This window comes from Crocodylus siamensis, chromosome 5 (genome assembly GCF_052110815.1).
Source record: "Crocodylus siamensis isolate JL-2025a chromosome 5, ASM5211081v1, whole genome shotgun sequence".
In the NCBI taxonomy this organism is placed as follows: Eukaryota; Metazoa; Chordata; order Crocodylia; family Crocodylidae; genus Crocodylus; species Crocodylus siamensis.
In genome coordinates, this window is record NC_143399.1 from 23,551,760 (window position 1) to 23,571,727 (window position 19,968).

A 19,968-nucleotide genomic window follows, 5' to 3' on the forward strand; every position below is an offset into this window, starting at 1 on the left:
CCCTTCTACTCCCTCAAGTCAGTTGTATGTCAGATAACAGAAATGACTCTCTGCAAACCCATAGGTTTCATTGCAGAGTAATCATTGCAGCATTGTAGTACTTCTGATCAAACCAAATATCATGCTCTTCAGTTTTGTTTTTCACAAGAAAATTTGTCAGTTTCTTAAAAGTTTAAATGCAGAAGTCGTTAACCCAAATAATCGTATTGGGCATGTTCTAAAATCTTTTGTAGATTGTAGCTATTTTTTCTTTTTTTGACTGTATTTGTTTTGATGAACTATTGCATCAATTGTGAAGATTCACCCAGCTGACAGTGTTTTTGACTGATTTACAATAAGTGATATAGTACTGAGAGATGCTTGGTTTAAATCCAATCTGGTGGTTTTTTTGTTTTTTTTATGTTAATAGTCCCTTATAGTTGAACATAATGAAGCTTTAGTTAATCACTTCTTTGGCTTTTATGCAGATGCTTTTAGCACTGATTTATTGCCATCCATTTTCTTGGTTTTATATGCTAAGTTGCTGTATGTAAAAATAGTACTGGTGGGTAATAAATGATTTATCTTTAATAGTAAAGAGTCCGTTGTAGTCTTAGTTTCCAGACTCATAGAGCTTAGTAGCATCATGGAGTTGACACTCCCTGTCTGCAGGGGAACGTGTCCCTGGAACATTCTTTAATAGAAAGTTAGGGTGGAGAATCAGTATTTGTGCTTTGACTACAGCCAAGGGAGGAGGCAGTTCTTAGTCAGATATAACTAGGGCATGTTTCTGAACAACACAGTGAAACCAAACCTGTTTAAATAACTGTAAGCTTTATGAAATGGGAAAACTGCTTCCATATTTCTTATTCACAGAAAAAGTCCACGTTCTAGTATGTTGAAAAAGATGCTACTTTTCTGTTAATATAAGGGGGGAGATTGTGAGCTTGTTCTTTATTTAATCCATGCAGCCATACTAATAGGTGTGAGCGTAAGCAAAATATGATCCATCATCAGGACTCTGGCACTTTTTTAAGAGGAAAGATGTTACTGAGTCATTAATGCGGATCCTGATTTTCTCTGTTTAAAAATTCAAAATTCTCTGATTAAAACCCCACAAATTCATGTTTTTTTCTGCCATTAAAATGGAATGCCACTATCGACTGAACACAATGTTTTATTGCTATATTTACCAGTTTAAAGCAGTGTGGAAGCCTACCAGTGCCTCAGTTATTATAATAAAATAAATTCTAAATACCTATAAACTTTGGCATTTCATTTTGGTGTTTTTTATCATAGAAAGTGGGAGCACCTCCTGTCCCGTTCCCTCACAAGGACACGGGTCCAGCTGCAGCTGTCCCCGCAGTTGTGTTGTGGCGCAGAGCATCACTGATTTGCTGTTGCTCTGCCCCTGCTGTTGCCCCTCACTCCTGACCAGCAGCCCCTGACTGCCCCCGACTTGCTTCCTCCCGGCAGCAGTAGCGCCCCCCCGCACCAAGCCACAGGTCCAGCTGAAGGTGTCCTGCCTGATGCTTTGTGGCTTTGAGCAGTGCTGGCCCTTGCTTTTCTGCTCCCTGTGCCCAGGCCCCAGCGGTCTCCATAACCTTCCTGGGAAGCCCTTGACAGGGCTCAGGGACTGGACTGGACTGGATTGGGCCTGCCTCTGACTGGGCAAGCCCCTTCTCTTCTATGCTAGTCTCCCTCTGCAGAGGCAGCTCTAGGAGGGCAGGGAGTCTCCAGGCCCAGTTCTAGTGACCATTTCTATCTGGAGCACCTTCCTACCCCACCTTTCTCTCTTGTAGACCCTTCCCCATTGCCACCCCCAGCCCATTACATATGCACACACACATAGACCCTGCTGCCAATTCAGTCCTCTTTGCAGGGTCCCCAGCCCTCAAAAGCTCTACTTACCCCAACAGCTGCAGGAGGGAAAGTGAGTCTGAGCCAGAACTGGCTGGTCTCAGATTCTCAGGCTTTGTCTCACCCTCTCCAGACAGGGCTTAGGGTTTTCTGCCCTTTTGCAGGTAGCTCTTGCAGGCTGGAACTCTGCCCAACTGCAGAGAGCTGTTTGCAAAAGGGAAAACCCACAGTTTCCTCCTTCAGAGGGGAAAATCCACGTTTTTCTCCTTTAAAGGGGAAATCTGTATTTTTCTTCATTTTTCTGCAGGAAACAGAAATCCTAGATCCCTAGTCATTAAATCTCAATAACTCTCCAAATCCAGTGGCATTGATAAAACCCTATTTTATGTTTTAATAGTACAAGCGGCCTAAAACATCTTTATCGTATTACATAAATATATGTGTATGTATATGTATGTTTTAGTATAAATATTAAGAAGAGTGAATAGTCTTAATATCTCTCATGTGACTACCCCAGGACTGTAAATTTTTCCAACATGGAAAAAATAAATTCCTTACTAAGAGCTCACTGATTGCGTGGTCTGTATTGCTGTAGTGGTTTTTCTAGAGCTCCTGCATCTCTCAAGTCTTTTATTAACTCTGGGATTAATTATACATCACCAGAGATTCCAGTGTATGTCTGTTCACTTGTTTACCATCTTCTGCATGTCCAGTGGGATGGAAAAAAGTCACGGAACATCTAGTTACAGTTATTAAAACTTCTGAAATGTAACGTCCACTTGGTTGAAATGAATTTATAAATGGATTTCTAATTATTTATTATATGAAATGAATATGAACTCAGGTGTAATATTTTGCTTAATTTAATCTTTCGTACAGTATTACTGCATCTTTACTGTTTGTACAGAGAGTGATTTTTTTATTTTTATTTTTTTAAGCATTAAAGTACATTTTGTGTTTTAATACCTGAGCTAAATCCTTTGCTTTGGTTTAGATTAGGAGTGGATAATTATTTGGGCAGGAGGGTCACTTGGGGAGTTTGGGTGTGCTGTTATGGGCTGGGTCAACATTCCCCCCCACACACACACTCTTCCTCTCCCCCCGCTCACAAATACTCACCAAAACTCCCTTTGGCTTTGCCCTGTGGCCCGGCCCTGTGCTCTCACTGCCCAGTGATCCCAGGGTCACCATGGAGGTTGGCCTGAGACCCACATGGGCAAGGCATGCTTCAGGGGCGATGCGTAGTGGGTGCACATGCACCTTGTGAGTGTGACAGTGCACTCCCTGCCGGCAAGCGATTGCCACTTGCCATCCTGCCACTGACACTGCCAGCAGTATCTGTGGGCAGTCCACGATTGCCCCTGGCTGCCGGGAGCGCCTGTGGGTGGACGGTGTCATCAGCGTCTGCAGGAGCTCCCAGCTTATCCCACTGTCGCTGCTCTCCTGCTGCTGCCAGCATAGCCATGCCCCCACAACCACTGGGGGCATGTGCCATTCATGGCACACTTGGTCAGGCAGATGGGGGCTGTGGGTGGGACTGGCGCAGGATGGGCAGGCAGGGTTGGGGATGGGATGAGGAGTATGGGGCAGTGACAGAGCTGTTATTCACTTCCTGCATGCTCCTGCCCATGGAATTGGCATGTTGCAGGAATGTGCAGATAGTGGATTTTGGGCACTTGCAACTGCCTCCTCATCCCAATGCTGGCCTTGAATCTGCCCGTCCATCCTGCTCCCAGATGCCACTCCCTGCCCTGCCATGACCCCATCCCATCTGTCCAGATGCAGACCTTGCCCACATGGGTCCCAGGCTCCATGGAAGCTCTGCCCATCTAATTCATCTGGTGCCCCCAGTGATGGGTGTGGGACAGATGGGTTGGGGTACCCAGGCGGTGGGGCCAGGTCTAGCTATGGTGGCAGAGACTGGCAGTGGCAGCTGGAAGGAGCTATCAATGTGGGGGCATCTAAGAAGTGAATCCAACCACTGCACTGCTGCAGCCCCACACACCACATCTTAGGCTGCCCCCTGCGCAGAGAGCCACGTGGGGCCAAGGGACTTGCTGCAGGCCAGAAAAATCCCTTGGCAGGCCAGATCTGGCCCACAAAATGTGTTTTGCTCACTCCTGCTTCAGATACAGTCAGTAAACATGAGGCTGGGGATGCTGCCTTTTCAGTTGTCTGACCCAGGTCAGGGCTCACAGCAGCAAGGAACTTCTCCATCCAGCCCTGTTCTGTCTTACCACACCAGGTCCCACCTGTGGCACAGCGGAGGCCCTGGGGAAGGGCAGCAGGGCAGGGAACCCTAAGCCTGCACTGGGCAGCCTGTATCTGTGGGGTATGTGCTCCCTCAGGAGTGCGCACAACGGGGAGCCAGCCCCGCTCCCTTGACAAGCCGCCTGCAGACCCATCCCACTCCCTGCCAGAGTTCTGCAATCACACAGTGCAGTCCCACATACCACATGGTTGGGCACCAGCCCCAGTCCTGCCCAGCGTGAGACTCTGTGAGGGCCTCGATTCCCCACTCCTGCCAGACTTACCTGCAGGACCTGCTACCCAAACTGCCTGGAAGCCATGTGCACATATATGCACATGGTGCCCCCTACCAGCTTGCCCTCCTCCCATTCCCGCCAGCCCCTTGCGGGCTGGAACTCTCCTAGTCTGCAGAGAGCTGTTTGCAAAAGAGCAAGATCTGTGTGCATCTCCTTTAAAAGGTAAAATCTGTGTTTTTCTCTGATAAAAGGGAAATCTGTGTTTTTTCCTATGGGAAATGGAAAACCTGGATACCTGCTCATGATTCCTTGCATTACAGTAAGCTTGGTCACTCTGATTCTTTCCTAGTGAACTGAAGCAGAACTTCTTTGTCCTGGGCGGGTGATGGCGGGTGGAATTACCTTACATTCTCACTGAGACGTGGGTGGGTGACTAGCTGCCCTGGCCAGGCTAGCTAACCCAGGAGCAGCACCCTATAATAATTGTGTAGTGAAGAGCTTCTCTTGATGTATTTCAGATAAAGTTTTCTCCTGGGTTGAAGAAGCTGTTTGCAGTAACAGCAGTGAGTGCAGTATCTGTAATTTTTCTGGCCCACCATTTTAAAAGAAGACGAGGAAAGAAAAGCCGGAAAGTGTCACCATGGGAACCAGGCCATCTTTTACTAGAATGTACAAAAACGGTTGCATCGGAAAAAGGTACATGGGGAAAACCAAAAGTGCCTTTTATTTTTCTTCTTTTCCATTGGAAAATTATTATTATTGAAGTAAACCCAAAACTATTTACATTTTAATTCTAGGGGTGAATGGATGGGAAAGAGAAATGTGTGCGTTTTGTGATATTAATGAAGAGAAAGCATAGAAACAAAAATTAGAATGGTGCTTTACCTTAGGCAAAGAGTAGCTCTGCATGCTAATGTTTTAATGATCTCTTAAATGCTCTTTGAATCCAAAGCCGAAAGCCAACAATCACCTGTTAAGCTTCAAAATGTTCTGAAAATCCCTCCAACATTGAAAGAAATGGTGTGATTGCTTATAGAACTAATGTACTTACTAAGTTCTAACGATTGTTCTTGCAGGTGTTCTAACTACATTTATATATGTAAATAGTTAAGTAAGAAAAGGTTCATTGTGGTTCAGGATAACTATTGTAATGTACTAGATTAGACAAAGTTCTGGGTAAAGCACCTTGGGTACAATGATTCCAATTGCAGAAGTTTTAAAATTGGTTTATCTGTTTCTTAGGTTCCAGTTGTTCCAGTAGCAGACAAAACTTGACGCTTTCTTTGAGTTCAGCCAAAGAAAAAGGATCTCAGTCTTGTATCTATGCAAATGGAGGACCTTTTAGTAAATATTCTGGTTCAGTACAGAGTTTGGCCTCAGTAAGTATAAGCCATCTTTAAGGATTTCTTGTACAATGAACTAAACAGACTTCTGAGCTTTTAAGTTCTGCTGCCTACTGTGAATGCACTCAATGCTTCCGTTGAACTGATATGGTTTGCCTATACCAGGAATGCTAGGCATACAGAAAGATGACATCTATGGGGAAGTCTAGCTTACTTTCTGTAATAAGAGCAACGAAACAAATTCTGTGTTCTGTAGATCAAGTATACAGGCAGCAGGCCAGATTCGGCTTGTAGAACGGTTCTATCTAGTGCATCATTAGGCCGGTGGGCTACTAGAAGCTGGGAAGGTATGGCCTGTTGCAGAATTCAGGATCTGTGGACCCTAGCAGACATGGCAGTTGGCACCAGCCCTCCAGCTCCCACTGCTGCCCTAATGCAGACTCCCATGCTAACACACCCCTCTGGATCTGCGCTGCTGCCCAGCCGGAGTCCTATGTGGCTGCATGCCCTCTGCTTTGTGCTGCAGGCTGGCCAGGGCTCTGTGCTGCCACATGGCTCCAGACCAATGCACAATTCCATACAGTTGCTTCTGGCCACGTGGATCTGGCCTGTGGTCTGGATGCAGCCTGAGGTAACTTGATGCCACTGTTGTAAACTATTAGTACAGCACAATTCTGAGGAGCTCATGGAGCCCTGGGGCTGAATAGCTTTTGTGCAAGGAGCAGTAACAAAAAAAACAAAACAGTTTTCTGTAACCTTTCAGAGAATGCCAGAAAGGAAAGGAATTGGCAGCAGCCCCTCAATTTGAGTTCTGGTAAGAAGGGGAGTTTTTTCTCTTCTACAAATGACACTGATCTTTACCATAGCATATACCAGGCATTTAGGCTGTGGATGTTCACTAGGTTCTTTTGACTTCTGTGAGGTGTTATGCTACCATGTAATCAGATAATTTGGGCATTCATCATCAAATTTAACTTGGAATTTCTCCACTTCTGAAGCTTCTTTCTCTTCTTTTGCCCCCAGTTGGAGAAAGTGAAGCCAGTTATACTCTACTTCAACTATCCCATGTTTTTAAAGACCTGTGTCACAGGGCAGGGACCCAGGAGCGGCCGTGATCTTTCCTGGCGCCCCCCTACCATGCCAAGTTGTCTGTCAAACACCCTCGTTTTCGCCTGCGATGTCTTTGATGGTGAAAGTATTCTAAGGGGGGCTGCCTTTACTTGTCCCCTTGGACACGGTGCTCTGATTTATCCCAGCCCTTTGTCTCATGTAGGTCAATCTAGTGGTCCCAGCCCTATGGGCTGTGCGTGGCTCCTACTACCCCTTAAACCACGCCCCAAGCCTCTCAGGTGTACCAGATGTTGTTGCGTCTATTGTCTTCTCTTAGTGGCCCTCTCCCGGGCCTTTCCCCGTACGTTCGCCCTCTCTGGGGCTCCTACCCATACACTCGCCCTCTCCGGGGCTTCTACCGGTACGCTCACACTCCACGGGGCTAAACGTGTTACTCTCGCCCTCCCTGGGGCTTCTTATTCCTATATGCCCTCCCTGGGGCTCTGCTCGTGCTCACGCGTGCCCTGGGACTTGCTCACGCAACTCCTGCCTGCACTGGGGCCTGTGTGTGCCCTCCCTGGGGCTCCTCACAGTTGGGGCTCCGGCAGCTGTAGCCATGCCTGGCCCCCAATGCACTGTGCCCCTTCTCAGGGCTCGGGTCAGTGCACCCCCTCCTCGGGTCTGCAAACCCCACCAAGGCTCAGGTGGCTGTAGCCGTGCCTGGCCTCCAAACCCACCTTCTCGGGTCCCTCATCCGCACTGGGGCTCCTCGTCCTGCACAACACTGCCCCACTGGGGCTGGGGCCTATACGCCCCCAAAACGCAGCACCTTCTCAGGCGCCAGGAACCCCCACGCTACTGGGGAGCTTCCATGAGGCCTCCTCCAATCCCTACAGCCTCACCCGGTCCTCCGGTGTAACAACAAACAAAACCATCAGCTGCTCAGCCCCAACTCAAACTCAAGCCTCCCGGCCCAAAATGTAAACCCTAAACCCTCTGGCTAATCGTCATTTCCATCCCTGCCAGGAGTTCCTCTGCCTGGTATTCTCACCCATAATCTGCTCAGGTCATCAGGCTTCTCAACTCTGCCTACTCCCAGCAGAACTCTCTCTTTCACAGCTGTCAGAGGGGAACTGCCTATGGCCTCAGCCTGTGCTGTTTATATAGGCCAGGACCTGCCCCTTCCTGGTCAGCTGACCCTTGTTGCCCCAGCAACCAACACCTGTTCTTCCCTCTAGGAGCAGGCACTTCAGTGCACTGCGACAACCCGCATACCTAGTTCTTTCCTCTTCTGCGCCTGCTGTCCTTGTTCGAGCAACTTTTAGTACAGGGATCTTAATAATAAACTTCTCTACATTTGAAAAAGTCTGGTAGCCCAGTGTTAACTCTGGCCACTGTCATTAGTGGCATCTGAGTCAGGCTACTTACAGACAGTCTCTGCTCTCTCCCAGAAGAAACAACAAGTACTGTATACAGATGTTCAGGCCTTTTCTCTCAAAGGAAAAATGGCTGCTCCAGGAGAGAGAAATCACTTCCAGGAGAGTTTAACTTATGAGAGCAAATGGCTATACAACTTACCCTTCTGAGAGAAGCCACAATAGTGTTCTCCCCCAGCCCAGGAACAGAGTGCATAGCTTGGCAGACTCTGCTATTCCAACTGAGCAGGGAGCAGAAAACGTCCCATTTACAATTCTGTATTTTGCTGCAGGGAAATGTAAGCTGACCCTGAGCAATCTGGGTCAGCCAATCAGGGCTGCCCTATCTATTGCTGCTATCTGTCTCTGGGCAAACTGAGGGGGCCTGTAGAGCATCCTGAGATGTGTGCACAGGCCCCCCCTGGCTGCACAGCATCAGCACAGAAAACTCTGTTCTTCAGGGGCTCAGCAAGTGAATGTGTGTTCAGGCATCTCTGGATAAGTATGTCTACCAGGAGAGCAAACCTGGGAGAATTCTCCCAGGTCATTTGAATGTGGGTATTGTTTTAGTTTCCAGTCTCAATTAATGAGCCTTTCACATCTCTTGCATATTATAGGCATCTGTCAAGTTGTGCAGAGAGCCTCTACATTAGTTGCACTTGCTTTGTGGTTTCCATAGTAATCAGGATTTTTTTTTTTTATTAAACGAAAGCTGAAATTGAGGAATAATTGCAAAGTCTGTCCACACCCAGCAACTTAATTATTTATGTGCCCTCTACTCACTCACTTCCAAAGGAGGCTCTGGATTACATATTACACATTTTGTTAGGTTAGTGCTAGTACTTTAGTGAAGGTGTCTCCTTTGGCCCACTGTGATGGTAGATTGGGATCATAAGCCATGATGAATATGTTCTCTTGTCCTGTTAGTGTATGCACATTTTTACATGTATAGAGTTTTATTGACACCTTTCATTTTGTAATGAATTTTTTTTTTCAGCTAACGTTAAAAAAAAATCAGAGTGGGATAGTTTGCATTACATACCGTATTTTTCGGACCATAAGATGCACTTTTTCCCCCCCAAAAGTGGGGAGAAAACGAGGGTGCGTCTTATGGTCCGAAGGTGTGTGTCCCGGGGAGACGGGGCGGAGCTTGCCCGCGGAGGCGGCGGAGCCCGAGCGGGACACCCGCCGCTTGTTTGTGCCGTGTCCCGGGGAGATGGGGCGGAGCTTGCCCGCGGAGGCGGCGGAGCCCGAGCGGGACATCCGCCGCTTGTTTAGACCGGAAGCCGGCGCCCGTGCCGGTGGCCGGGAGCCGGCAATAAAAATGGCCGGCCGGAACAGATGGGGCAGGAGTCCGAAGGAGGGACTCGCTGCCGCGGAGACTGAGGCTCCAGGAGGGGTGTGTCTTATGGTCCGGTGCGTCTTATGGTCCGAAAAATACGGTACATACTTAACAGCAAAAGATAGAAATTGTCCAGTAAATGACAGGCTTAGAGAGATGTATATTTTTTTTAAACATTTTTCATATGAGTTTATAATTGTTTGTTAAACAATTTTGAACAGCGATTCTTATCACTGATTATTTTCTCAGTGCGATAATGGGTTACTATTGATTTGATTTTGTCACACAGATGAATTAGCTAGTGAGACAAAGTATCATCATATCCATGACGTAGTTATTAATATTGGAGTTAGGTTTGCAAAGAAACATTTCTCTTGATCTGAACAGAACCATCATACTTTGAAAAATAATTTGTTGCTGAAATTAGGGAAGTATCCCTGATTTGTAGCTGCATGAGGAAATGCTACTGCATCAAGACAGATCAAGTCTTTGTTTAATAATGCACCCAATTTTTTTAGGTTCAAAGTGCCACCTCCTGTCACAGCTGTGCTTGTGCCAATTCCAATTCCTGGGATAAAACAGATGAAGACGATATTAAACTTGTCAATATTCCAGTTACTACTCCTGAAAACTTGTACTTAATGGGTAGGTTATAATAAAATGTGATGCCTGTAAGTTTTGCTTTTTGCTAACTATTTTCAGCTACTTTGTTTCATAGTAAAATGATTTCTATGCAATATTGTCATGATAGGGTCTGAAGGTGTCCTGCGATTATTAATCTTTCTACTATATGATAAAGGTACTTCTTCTTGGTAAAGCTTGAATACCAAAATGTTGGAATTATTTTTATCTGAAGATAATTGGAATTAAGATGAGAAATGGAATTTTTATTGCTGAGTGAAGTGAAATTTTTCCCTGGTAAAGCAAAAACATGTATATTTTTTAGTTAAATAAAGAAATTGACCTTTCAGTTGCAATTAACTCAGTGGGGGCTTATCTGTAACAAAGTAAGTAAAAGAGAGAAATTCCTACTGAACTGCTTTGTTGCTATATTTAATCATTGCTCTGTAAGGAACTTCCTTCTGGTTTCTACTAGAAATTTACATTTTTTAAAAAATTTTATTTATTTTTTGAGAGAAAAGGAAAGCTTTCCAAGTATGATGTATTTAAGCCATTTATACCCATGGTTGGTTGGAAACTGAAAAAAGATGCAGAGGGTGTGTCTACACAAGACACTTGACTGTGAAGTAGCATAGTTACTGGGCAGTAAGCATATGCATCTACATGTGCACATCCTTACAGTGTAGTAAACCTTGCTAATCATGAGTAAATTTGCTACCTGCGTTTTCAGGTAGGTAAATTTGCTACCTGCAAATGCAAGTAGCAAATTTTACCTGTAATTGCTAACTGCTCAGTAGTGGTTGTGTAGAAGCCTGACCAGGAGCAAATTTGCTCCCGGTCAGCCAGCCACCAGGGGGTGGGAGATTGCTTCCTGCCTGCAGGAACTGCCTGCTGCCAGGGTAGGCTCTGCCACTGGAGGCGGCAGGGAGCTCCAAAGTCCCCCACCTCCTTGCTCTGAGATCTTGATCAGGGAGTGGGAATTGGAAAATTTGTGGAGCTGAGCAGGAAACAGGCTCTCCAGCCCCCATCCTATTATTGTGCAGCCAGGGGCTGGGAACTGTCCCAGTCAGGGGCAGGTCCCAGCCCTGTGCCCCAATTGGGTGGTTGAGGCATGGGGCTTGGAAAGAGCTACAGGAGTGAGGCAGGTCCCAGCCTCATGCCCCAATCTGTCAGTAGAGCATCTGGTAGCGAGCCTTGAGTGGGGAATCTCCACCCATCCAGGGGCTCACTGCTAGCTGTGCCACCAGTGGATTGGGGCAGGGGCCTAGAACCTGCCCCACCTCTGCAGCTTTTTCCAAGTCCCTTAACTGGATCAGGGAGCCAGGGCTGGGAGCTCCTAGTTGTGGGGGCCGGTGGACTTTGTCTCTGCTCCTGCAGCAAGCAATTGCCCAGGTCCCAGCCATGGTCAGGAGCTGTCTCCTGGCCTGGTGCTCTGCCAACCCCTGGGCTAGCACCCAGGGGAAGCCCAGAGCTCCCCCTGGTGGCAGCAGGGGCCAATTGTAGGGCCCCAGGAAGCAAGAGCAGTTTGCTGGCACTGGTAGCAAATCTGGTCCTGCTTCCTTACACATGTAGACGCCTGCTGTGGTGCATTTACTCATGAGTAAACTGCTCCCAGATCTAATGCACATGTAGACACACCCAGAAACTTTTATTTAATAGAATGCAGATGTTGTTTTTTGGGGGTTTTTTTAAAGGTATGGAGCTTTTTGAAGAGGCCCTACGTCGGTGGGAGCAGGCACTGACTTTCCGTACCAGACAAGCTGAAGATGAAGCAAGTTGTAGTTCCATCAAACTAGGAGCAGGAGATGCCATTGCAGAAGAGAGTGTAGAAGTAAGCATTAAACTGTGTTATTTAGTTTCTGCTTAGCCAGATCACTCTGACAATTAAATATTTTCAGGTTCTGCTGTGACAATGAAACTAACTCCCTCAATTCAAGCTTGCTGTTTGGAATACCTGCACTCAGAGGACCTCCTTACCGTACCCTTTTCCCCCAGTCCTGTTTTGCTAAGACAATCAGTGCTCTCTCATTGTTTACTACTACTACCATTACCACCACCACTACTATCAGTCTTACCATCATAATTCTGTCAGCAAGTTCCCTACAGAAAATCCCTGGGTCACTTCTTTCCTATGTAAAAAGAATTGATGACCGTAACTATGCAGTAAAAGCTGTTCCTGGGACGAAAGATTAATTTGTAAATACTGTAATAAGATAGAATTGAATTTTACTTTGTTTAACTTTTGTTTGTATAAATTCTAACCTAAAATGCCAGAGCAAACACTGGGTTATCCTAGGTGTTCATAATCACGAGTGTAAAAAAGTGTTAGTAGTAATCCTAGGTGTTCATAATCACTAGTGTAAAAAAGTGTTAGTAGTAATAATTACCTTTTTTTTTCTTGATTTATTTATTTTTTTTTAACGCAGGTGTTATTTTACTTAATAGGCATGTATGCCTGGTAATTTAGGCATCCTAGATGCATATCTTATCTGATATTACCCTTTTCACTTCTGTTTTAATGGACAGTTAATGGAGTACTATGAGCTCTTTGAAGCTTAATATTTTTAAAATTATAAAACTAACTGCACTTGAAGGGCATGCACCAACTGCAGATGCTTCCTCTGACCTCACATGCACATGTTTATACCCATAAACTTGCAAAGAAGAATTTTTCCAACTATCTGAGTTGGTCTAATAAAAGATATCAGATTTACCCAAAGAACCTTGTCTGCCTATGTCCTTAGACCAACACAGCTACAACCTGTACCCCTAGAAAAATATGTGATTTTCTGTTTGCTTATAGTCTGATTCCATTATGTTTGCAGGATATCATTAGTGCTGAATTCATTCATAAGCTTGAATCCCTTCTTCAAAGAGCTTATCGTCTCCAGGAGGAGTTTGAAGCCACCCTTGGTGCTTCTGATCCTGCTTCCCTAGCTAATGATATTGGTAAGTTCTCTTACTTTTACATTTTTATCAATAGGATCATCATTAGTGCCCCCTCCCAACATTGCATATGCCAAACATCAAGTACATCTTCCGCACAGCAGAGCTGAGCTTTATTTTGCCAACTGACCTTTTTTATTGAGTCAGTTTCCAAATTTTACACACATTTATAAATCAGAATTGGCTTGAAGGATTACTTTTTGCATATACGTGTGTGTATCTCTTTCAGGATTTATCTTAACTCAATATATATGGTAAGGATATGTATATAATAAGAATAAGAACATTGTAATATTTGGAATAACCAGTTGAATGTCTTGGTTCAAAATTCTTTTATCACTCAGCTATCTAAACTGCTGATGACAGTGGCTGAAATGTCACAAAGAAGTAGATGAGGGAATGGGGAAAATTGGAGGGCTGTGACAAATAATTGTGCATAGATTTGCAAGAGAGAGAGATGAGATCTGGCAGTTGCCTGTAGGTAAATTGGTCCATAGTTATTAGTGAATTCCACTAAATTTATCTGATGGGTTAGTTTCCCCTTTTTTGTGGTCCCATAACATTCTATTGGCAATGACTGAAAGAACAGTAGGAAAGTATTTCTGTTTCAGTTGTCAAATACTTTATTTTTCTTTTATTCTTTTTCTTCTTCCTTCAGCTATTTAACTCCTTTGTCTTACCTTCCTGTACCTGCATTAATATAAACACCAAAGAATTAAGTCAGGATTCAGAGTATAACAATCACAAGTTGAATTTTTTCCTTAAATAATATTTTTTTGGTTTACAAATTTAAAAGCTAATAAACAGTGCCCACAGCCAATAGGCGTGACACCTGCACCATGGTGGAGAGCTCCAAGGTTTTCCTTTACTCCTTCCTTAATGCGGGTGTTGCAGCAGTGGAGAAGACAGGTTAGAAGAGAACAGAGCTGGGCTTTTCCTCTCCTATGTTAAAAAAACAAACAAAAAAACAAAACAAAAAAAACCTGGCAGCTCCTCTTGGCTCCTGAAAGAGTGGTAGGAGAGCAGTTGCTCTGATTTGGATGTTCTCCCTAGGAAGTGGATAAGGCTATTAACCCTCTCCACCCCCCAAAAAACAACCACCAAAAACAAACAAACCCACCCCCCACAAAAATACTAGCTGCTCATTGTTTCTGTTGTGGGAGAAATACATATGTATTTTGTGCATATATGTGCACACATACAGTCTAAGTGAAAAGAACAGTATTAAAATTGCAGTCATCTACTTATGTTAAAGTCCTGTGGAAAGTATTGCATAGAAGTATTTCTGCCCTTTCCATTCTAGCCTCTCTGTCTGTTCCTCAGACTTCGTATCTTAACGAGTCTTTGTCCAGCCATTTTCAGGCTTCCTTCTCTTAAGCTCCTTGTCCAGTCTTTTATACCAGTTCTCCCCAGCGTTCACTTCTCCTGGCTCCTAGTTCGAGTCCTCTCATCCTGACTCCTTAATTGAATCTGCAGTCTTACCTAGATAATGCCAGTTTTCCTCCTCTTTCCATAACACACACTGGCACCTTACCAGCTTCTCCTGTGCTGCTGCTGCTTGGCTGTCAATGAGAGGGAGTAAAGAATGTAGGAAAGACTTTCTTTGCTTTTTGCATTTGGTGCCTCTTAAACACACCACATGTATATTTTCAAACAATAGTTTGCTCAGCTCTGGCTTAGAGCATGCCCAGTGTTGGTAGAATTTTAAGTATATTTAGCAGCTAAGTTCTGCCAAGTCTGAGTCTTAACTTGGCGAAATTTGGGAAGACTGGGAAAAGGCAAACAATAAAACATACCTGGCACAGAGGCTCACTTCCTGCTGAGGCCAGGAGCAGACATTACATTTTTATCAGTATAAATGATTGAAAACTGGTCTGTACCTATAACAGAATAGAAGTTTGGTGGATAGACTGGTTTAAAAAGGCTGCCTGCCGCTTCCCTCCCCCCCCCACTCGGCAAATGTGTGTTCTGCTTGCGACCAATCTAAACTATGCTGATTACACAAAATGGTATAACTTTAAATTGATTCTGGCTTGGGGTTTTTGAATGTCTATACCTGGCCTGAATGTATAGCCCCTGCTTCTACACACGGGGGTGCTAGAGTTTTTTGAAGCAAACTTGAAAATATTGTCAGGTTTGTAAAATGGGCAAAATCTGTCTGGTTCTTTCTTCCCATCGCCTTCCTGGCCCTGTTTTCAGGAATTGCTGAATTGTTTTAAAGTTCACCTTTACCCTAGGAAAAACACAGATCATAGGCTGAGATTTTTAAGTGGTTGAAGTTACAAGCAATTAAACAAACATAAGATCTTAAATGGCAACTGTTGGACATACTTCTTAATGGAGGTGGTCCATAATACACAATTTAATTTAAAAAATAATTCTTAAAATATGAATGTCAGGTGTTCTTAAAAGTACAGCAACTAAGCCATTTTAAAATTTAACTACAGTGGTCAGTTGTCACTGACCTAAGTGGAAAACATTGCGATCAGTTCTTTATGGCCTTAAGTTTAAATTTTGAATGTCACTAGGGGGCAGCAGTCTGCATTTCTTGAGCTTTATGATATTCTATAACCCCTAAATAAAGCTCTTAGCAACATGGGAGTTAAATTTAGGTCAAAGGCTGATTCCTGGCATGTTTCTCTACACCTGTTCCTGTAATTCATAAAGCAAAAAAAGAGTTTGGATATATACACAGAGACCTGAAATGACGGTAATATAAATGTCCAGTGGCACATGAGGTGCCAGTGAATGTCAGATGTTGAATGTCAGTTTACTTGTAATTTCCATTTTCTCAACGGGGGGGGAAAAGTTAATAAGTTTTTAAACCTTGCCCACGAAGTTGAAATCTAAGGGCAGAATATGTCAACGTGTTTTAATTATTGTGATTAAGCAACAAAGATTTCCTTTTTAAGATGAATTTTAAGCTGATGTTCCATTATTATATGTGACTATGGTATTACTTGTTTAGTAAGAATATGTTCTAAAGTAATTGCATTCTTTTCAGTGTTCATTCTCTGGGATGAGTTTTGTAGCTCCCCTGGGGAGGAGCTTTTCAATTGTCTGACACAACTTATTATTATCAGAAAACATTTTTGAAGTGGCATGTGGTTATTTTCTGTACTGTGTGAACTTTTGAAGTATAAAAACACTAAATAGGATAAACATTTAGTGTTTGAGAAAAATGGATCTTTTAAAATTATCATTATCGTCTCATCATTTTTATTACTACTTTCTGGGAGGAGGAGAGTTAAGGAAATGTATAAGAGAATGGAGAAGGTTAAAGGCTCTTAAAATCATAGGAGTGTAGGGCTGGAAGGGAACTCACAAGGTGACCTAACCAGCTCCGTGCTGAAGGCAGGAGCATCCCTGACTAAACCATCACAGCCAAGTGTCTGTCCTATCTGCTCTTGGAAATGTTCAGGGATGGAAACTTCCTAACTTCTCCAGGTAGCCTGTTCTAATGCTTGATCACGCTCACAGTCAGAAAGCTTTTCTTAATCTCCAACCTAAATTTCTTCTGCAGCAGCCATTGTTCCTAATTCTGTCTCTTATAGGCACAGAGAAAAAATCCTTTCTGTAATTGCCCTTCAGGTATTTGAAGACTATTTTCAGATCCCCCACTCCATCTTCTCTTCCAGACAGGGCCATCTCTAGGTGTGGGGAGACCGCCCCAGGCCCTGTGCTTTGGGGGGTGCCCCACGGAGTTGGGCAGGGTGACTCTGCTGCCGCAAGCTTCACATCCGGCCACTCGCTACCGCCTGCTCCCCTGCTGCCAGCACTTGGTGCCGGCGGTTTCTTCGCATCCAGGGCACGTGGGATTGGGGCTGGGGCAGGGCCCCGCACAACCTGATTTGCTCCGGTCCCTGCACCCTGCTCAGGTTGGCTCTGCTTCCTAATTCTTTCCTCACAACTCATGCTTTTCCAGGCCTATAATCATTTTTGTTTCTCTGTACTGGACTCTTTCTGATCTGTCCACATCATTCTTGAAATGCGGGGCCCAAAACTGGACACAGTACTCCAGGAGGGCCTTGCCTCTGCCAGGTAAGAGTGGAAGAACCACTTCCATTTATCTGCAAATGACACTTCTTTTAATACAACCCAGTATGCTGTTGCCTGTTTTTTGGTTTTTGTTTTGTTTTTTTTGAAGAGCACGCTGGTGCCTCATATTTAGTTTATAGTTCATTAAAGCCCCCAGGTCTTAGTATGGAGACTAACCAGTCACTTCCCAGACTGCCTTTGTGCATGCAATTATTGAATTCCAAGTGGAAGACTTTGCACTTGCCCTTTGTTGAATTTAATTTGGTTGAATGTAGACCATTTTCCCAGTCTATCCAGGTCATTCTGGATCCTGGCCCTACCTTCCAGAGTGTTTGGAACTCCCCCCAACTTGGTGTCATTCACAAATTTGCTAACTGCACATGTAATCCCATCATCCAAATTAGTATGTTTTATACAGGTACCAATTCTTGTTGTCTTTTTTGGGGAATCTGACCTTGATAAACCTAGTGAGATATCTCTGGGTGCCCTTGATTCTTGTTTTGTTTGTTTTTAGAGCTTTCATTTTTAAAAACTATGTGCTGCCCAAAATATGTAAATGTACACATTTGTGATCCATTTCTGGGTAGTATTTTTCCCTGTGAATTGCCTTTTAAAAATGTTTGAAGCACAAAATCTTATTTTTCAAATTTTGTACCATCATGTAGTCTTCTAATTGGGCTTGTGCACCATATTTATGACTGACTTCGTTTTTTGTTTTAGATAAACTGTGGTTTTCTGTGGCCTTAAGAGTAATGAGGACAGGAAAAGGCACTGATATTTCAAAGATTCCTTTGGTCAATAACATTAATGATAGGTATTTCTTGTTCCCAATATGTTTTTAAAAATACCTGGGGTCAGGTGTGGTTCCACTGTTAGATGCATGTGGTAAAGTTGTAAATAGTAATGTAGACAAAGCAGGAATGTTCAGTGCCTATCTCTTGCATATTTGAAAGGAATCAGGGAGATGCAGCCGTCCTATATGTTTTTCTTGTAGGTTTCGACAAGGTATCAACTATGCTTCATGTAATACATTCAGAGGCATATCATCTATATCATAAGTGCTGAGTGCTTTATTTCTAAATAGACACCTGATCCTAAGAATGAAAAACAAGTGTCCTGGGCTATAAGCAGAAAAAAAACCATGGTTTTACAGACCATGCTATCTTTTGGTGCAAATATATGCTATTGATGCAAATACACTCGTTTTGTGTTTTGAGACTAGTTGCTCGCAACTTCAGTTTCTTCTACTGATGAGCTATCTTGACCTTTCTTAATAGAGATTCAGTTGTCATCATAAATGCATGGTCAAAACTGAGATTTCTTCTTAATTCTGACATAAACCTTTTTCTTGCCACTTTTTTGATTTTATAGATAAAACTACTATTCTGCTAGTAAATCAGGTGTCTTCTTTGACTTGTCCCTCTCTCTGGATCTCCTATCTCTAATCCCACTTAGAAGGATACACTTTTAAAAATGGCATCAATTTTTCAACAGATGCTTGCAAGTTATGTTCCTAAGACTGTCTCACCATGTTGTCCCATGAGGGCTGTCAGCTGGCACTGTCTCAGCCCATCATGTCCCTCTGCCCATCATCGAATTGGAAGATCTTCTTGGTAGGGGTTCCCTTTTTCTGAATGTGTAGATCAGCAAACACAGTGGGGCCCTCATGGATTGAGACCAAAATATAAATATTTACTATTATTAGTTTACCCATATATTTATCATTCCCCTTCCCTGCCAAATTGCAAACAAAACAGGATTAGTATTTGTCTAAGTATTACTTGATCCTGTTTCACTATTTGTGGAATACTGTTTTTGGAACTTCTAGGTCCTCAGTCAGACTTGGCTTGTGAAAATGAAGTGATAGTCTTGAGATCATTATCACAAGTTATATTTTTAGTATCTTCAGTATAGTACCTTGGATCGAATTTTTTTTTTTCCAGAATTTGTTTACACCTGCAAATACAAAGTAATTTTCTTAAACTTGTTAGGCTTCTTATTTAACACAAAGATAACCAGGATTCCTAATTACTACTCATGTTATTTCAAATGGGATCATTGTACATCAGTGATCATTGCACAGCAACTACATGGTTTGGCACCCAACTGTACACAAGGGCACAAATACAGAAACGCAGGAGAGTGACCACTGAGGTCTGTGGGACACATCAAGCCTTAAATGTTTCCTCTGAAGTAATGCAAGTGAGGAACGACAGTCTTCTGATAACTTTGTACACTATGGAACCATGTATGTACCAGGCTATATTTCACTGTAATTTTGTAGCAGTGATCACTACTTCATGTATACCATTTTACTTTTATTTTCCTGCATATTTTGGCAGTGTGGAGGGGATTGACTATATTAAACCTTCAATACTAGCTATTTTGATGCTTATATACATTTTTGTCATACCAGGTTTTTTTTACCATGTTTACTGACAATGGGATAGAGAGAAATAAGATTCATCTTAAAGTGAAAAAAAAACTACTTTTGCTTCCTCTGAAGTAATTGTGGCAATTTTTAACCAGTTGATATTTAGATATAACCTTATTAAAAAAGGATCACTTCATAATTTGTATGCAATTGCATGTATACTTTATAAGTGTGTAAGTGTACTTGTAGCAAGAGGAACGATACTGCCCAAATGACTGCTTGAACTGGTGAGAGAAATGTTAGTTGTTGTTTTTATCTGGAGTAGAACTATGTGACGTTTTATGCAAACTGATGATCAATAGCATATTTTGGCTTTCAAAAACGGGAATTACCTCTAGTAAGAATTTCTCTAAATATCAAAAGTAGATTTTGTCTAAAAGGCATTTCAATAGAATGTCCCTTACCTTGCAAAGCTGCTTTAGAATGTAAGTGGGGATAGTTGTTCCTGGGCTGT

General features: G+C 43.4%; 1 protein-coding gene across 3 annotated transcripts in view; it reads left to right on the forward strand.

Annotated features, from left to right (window-relative positions):
* The window catches only part of MIGA1 (mitoguardin 1), a 61,009-nt gene that overhangs the window by 938 nt on the left and 40,103 nt on the right, over nucleotides 1-19,968 (forward strand). For all 3 annotated transcript variants that reach the window (XM_090049186.1, XM_090049185.1, XM_090049187.1), the window contains 5 exons: nucleotides 4,844-5,021; nucleotides 5,568-5,704; nucleotides 9,994-10,120; nucleotides 11,791-11,927; nucleotides 12,922-13,045. In XM_090049186.1, coding sequence (XP_089905312.1) covers nucleotides 4,844-5,021; nucleotides 5,568-5,704; nucleotides 9,994-10,120; nucleotides 11,791-11,927; nucleotides 12,922-13,045 — 703 coding nt within the window. The remainder of the gene's footprint in view (nucleotides 1-4,843; nucleotides 5,022-5,567; nucleotides 5,705-9,993; nucleotides 10,121-11,790; nucleotides 11,928-12,921; nucleotides 13,046-19,968) is intronic.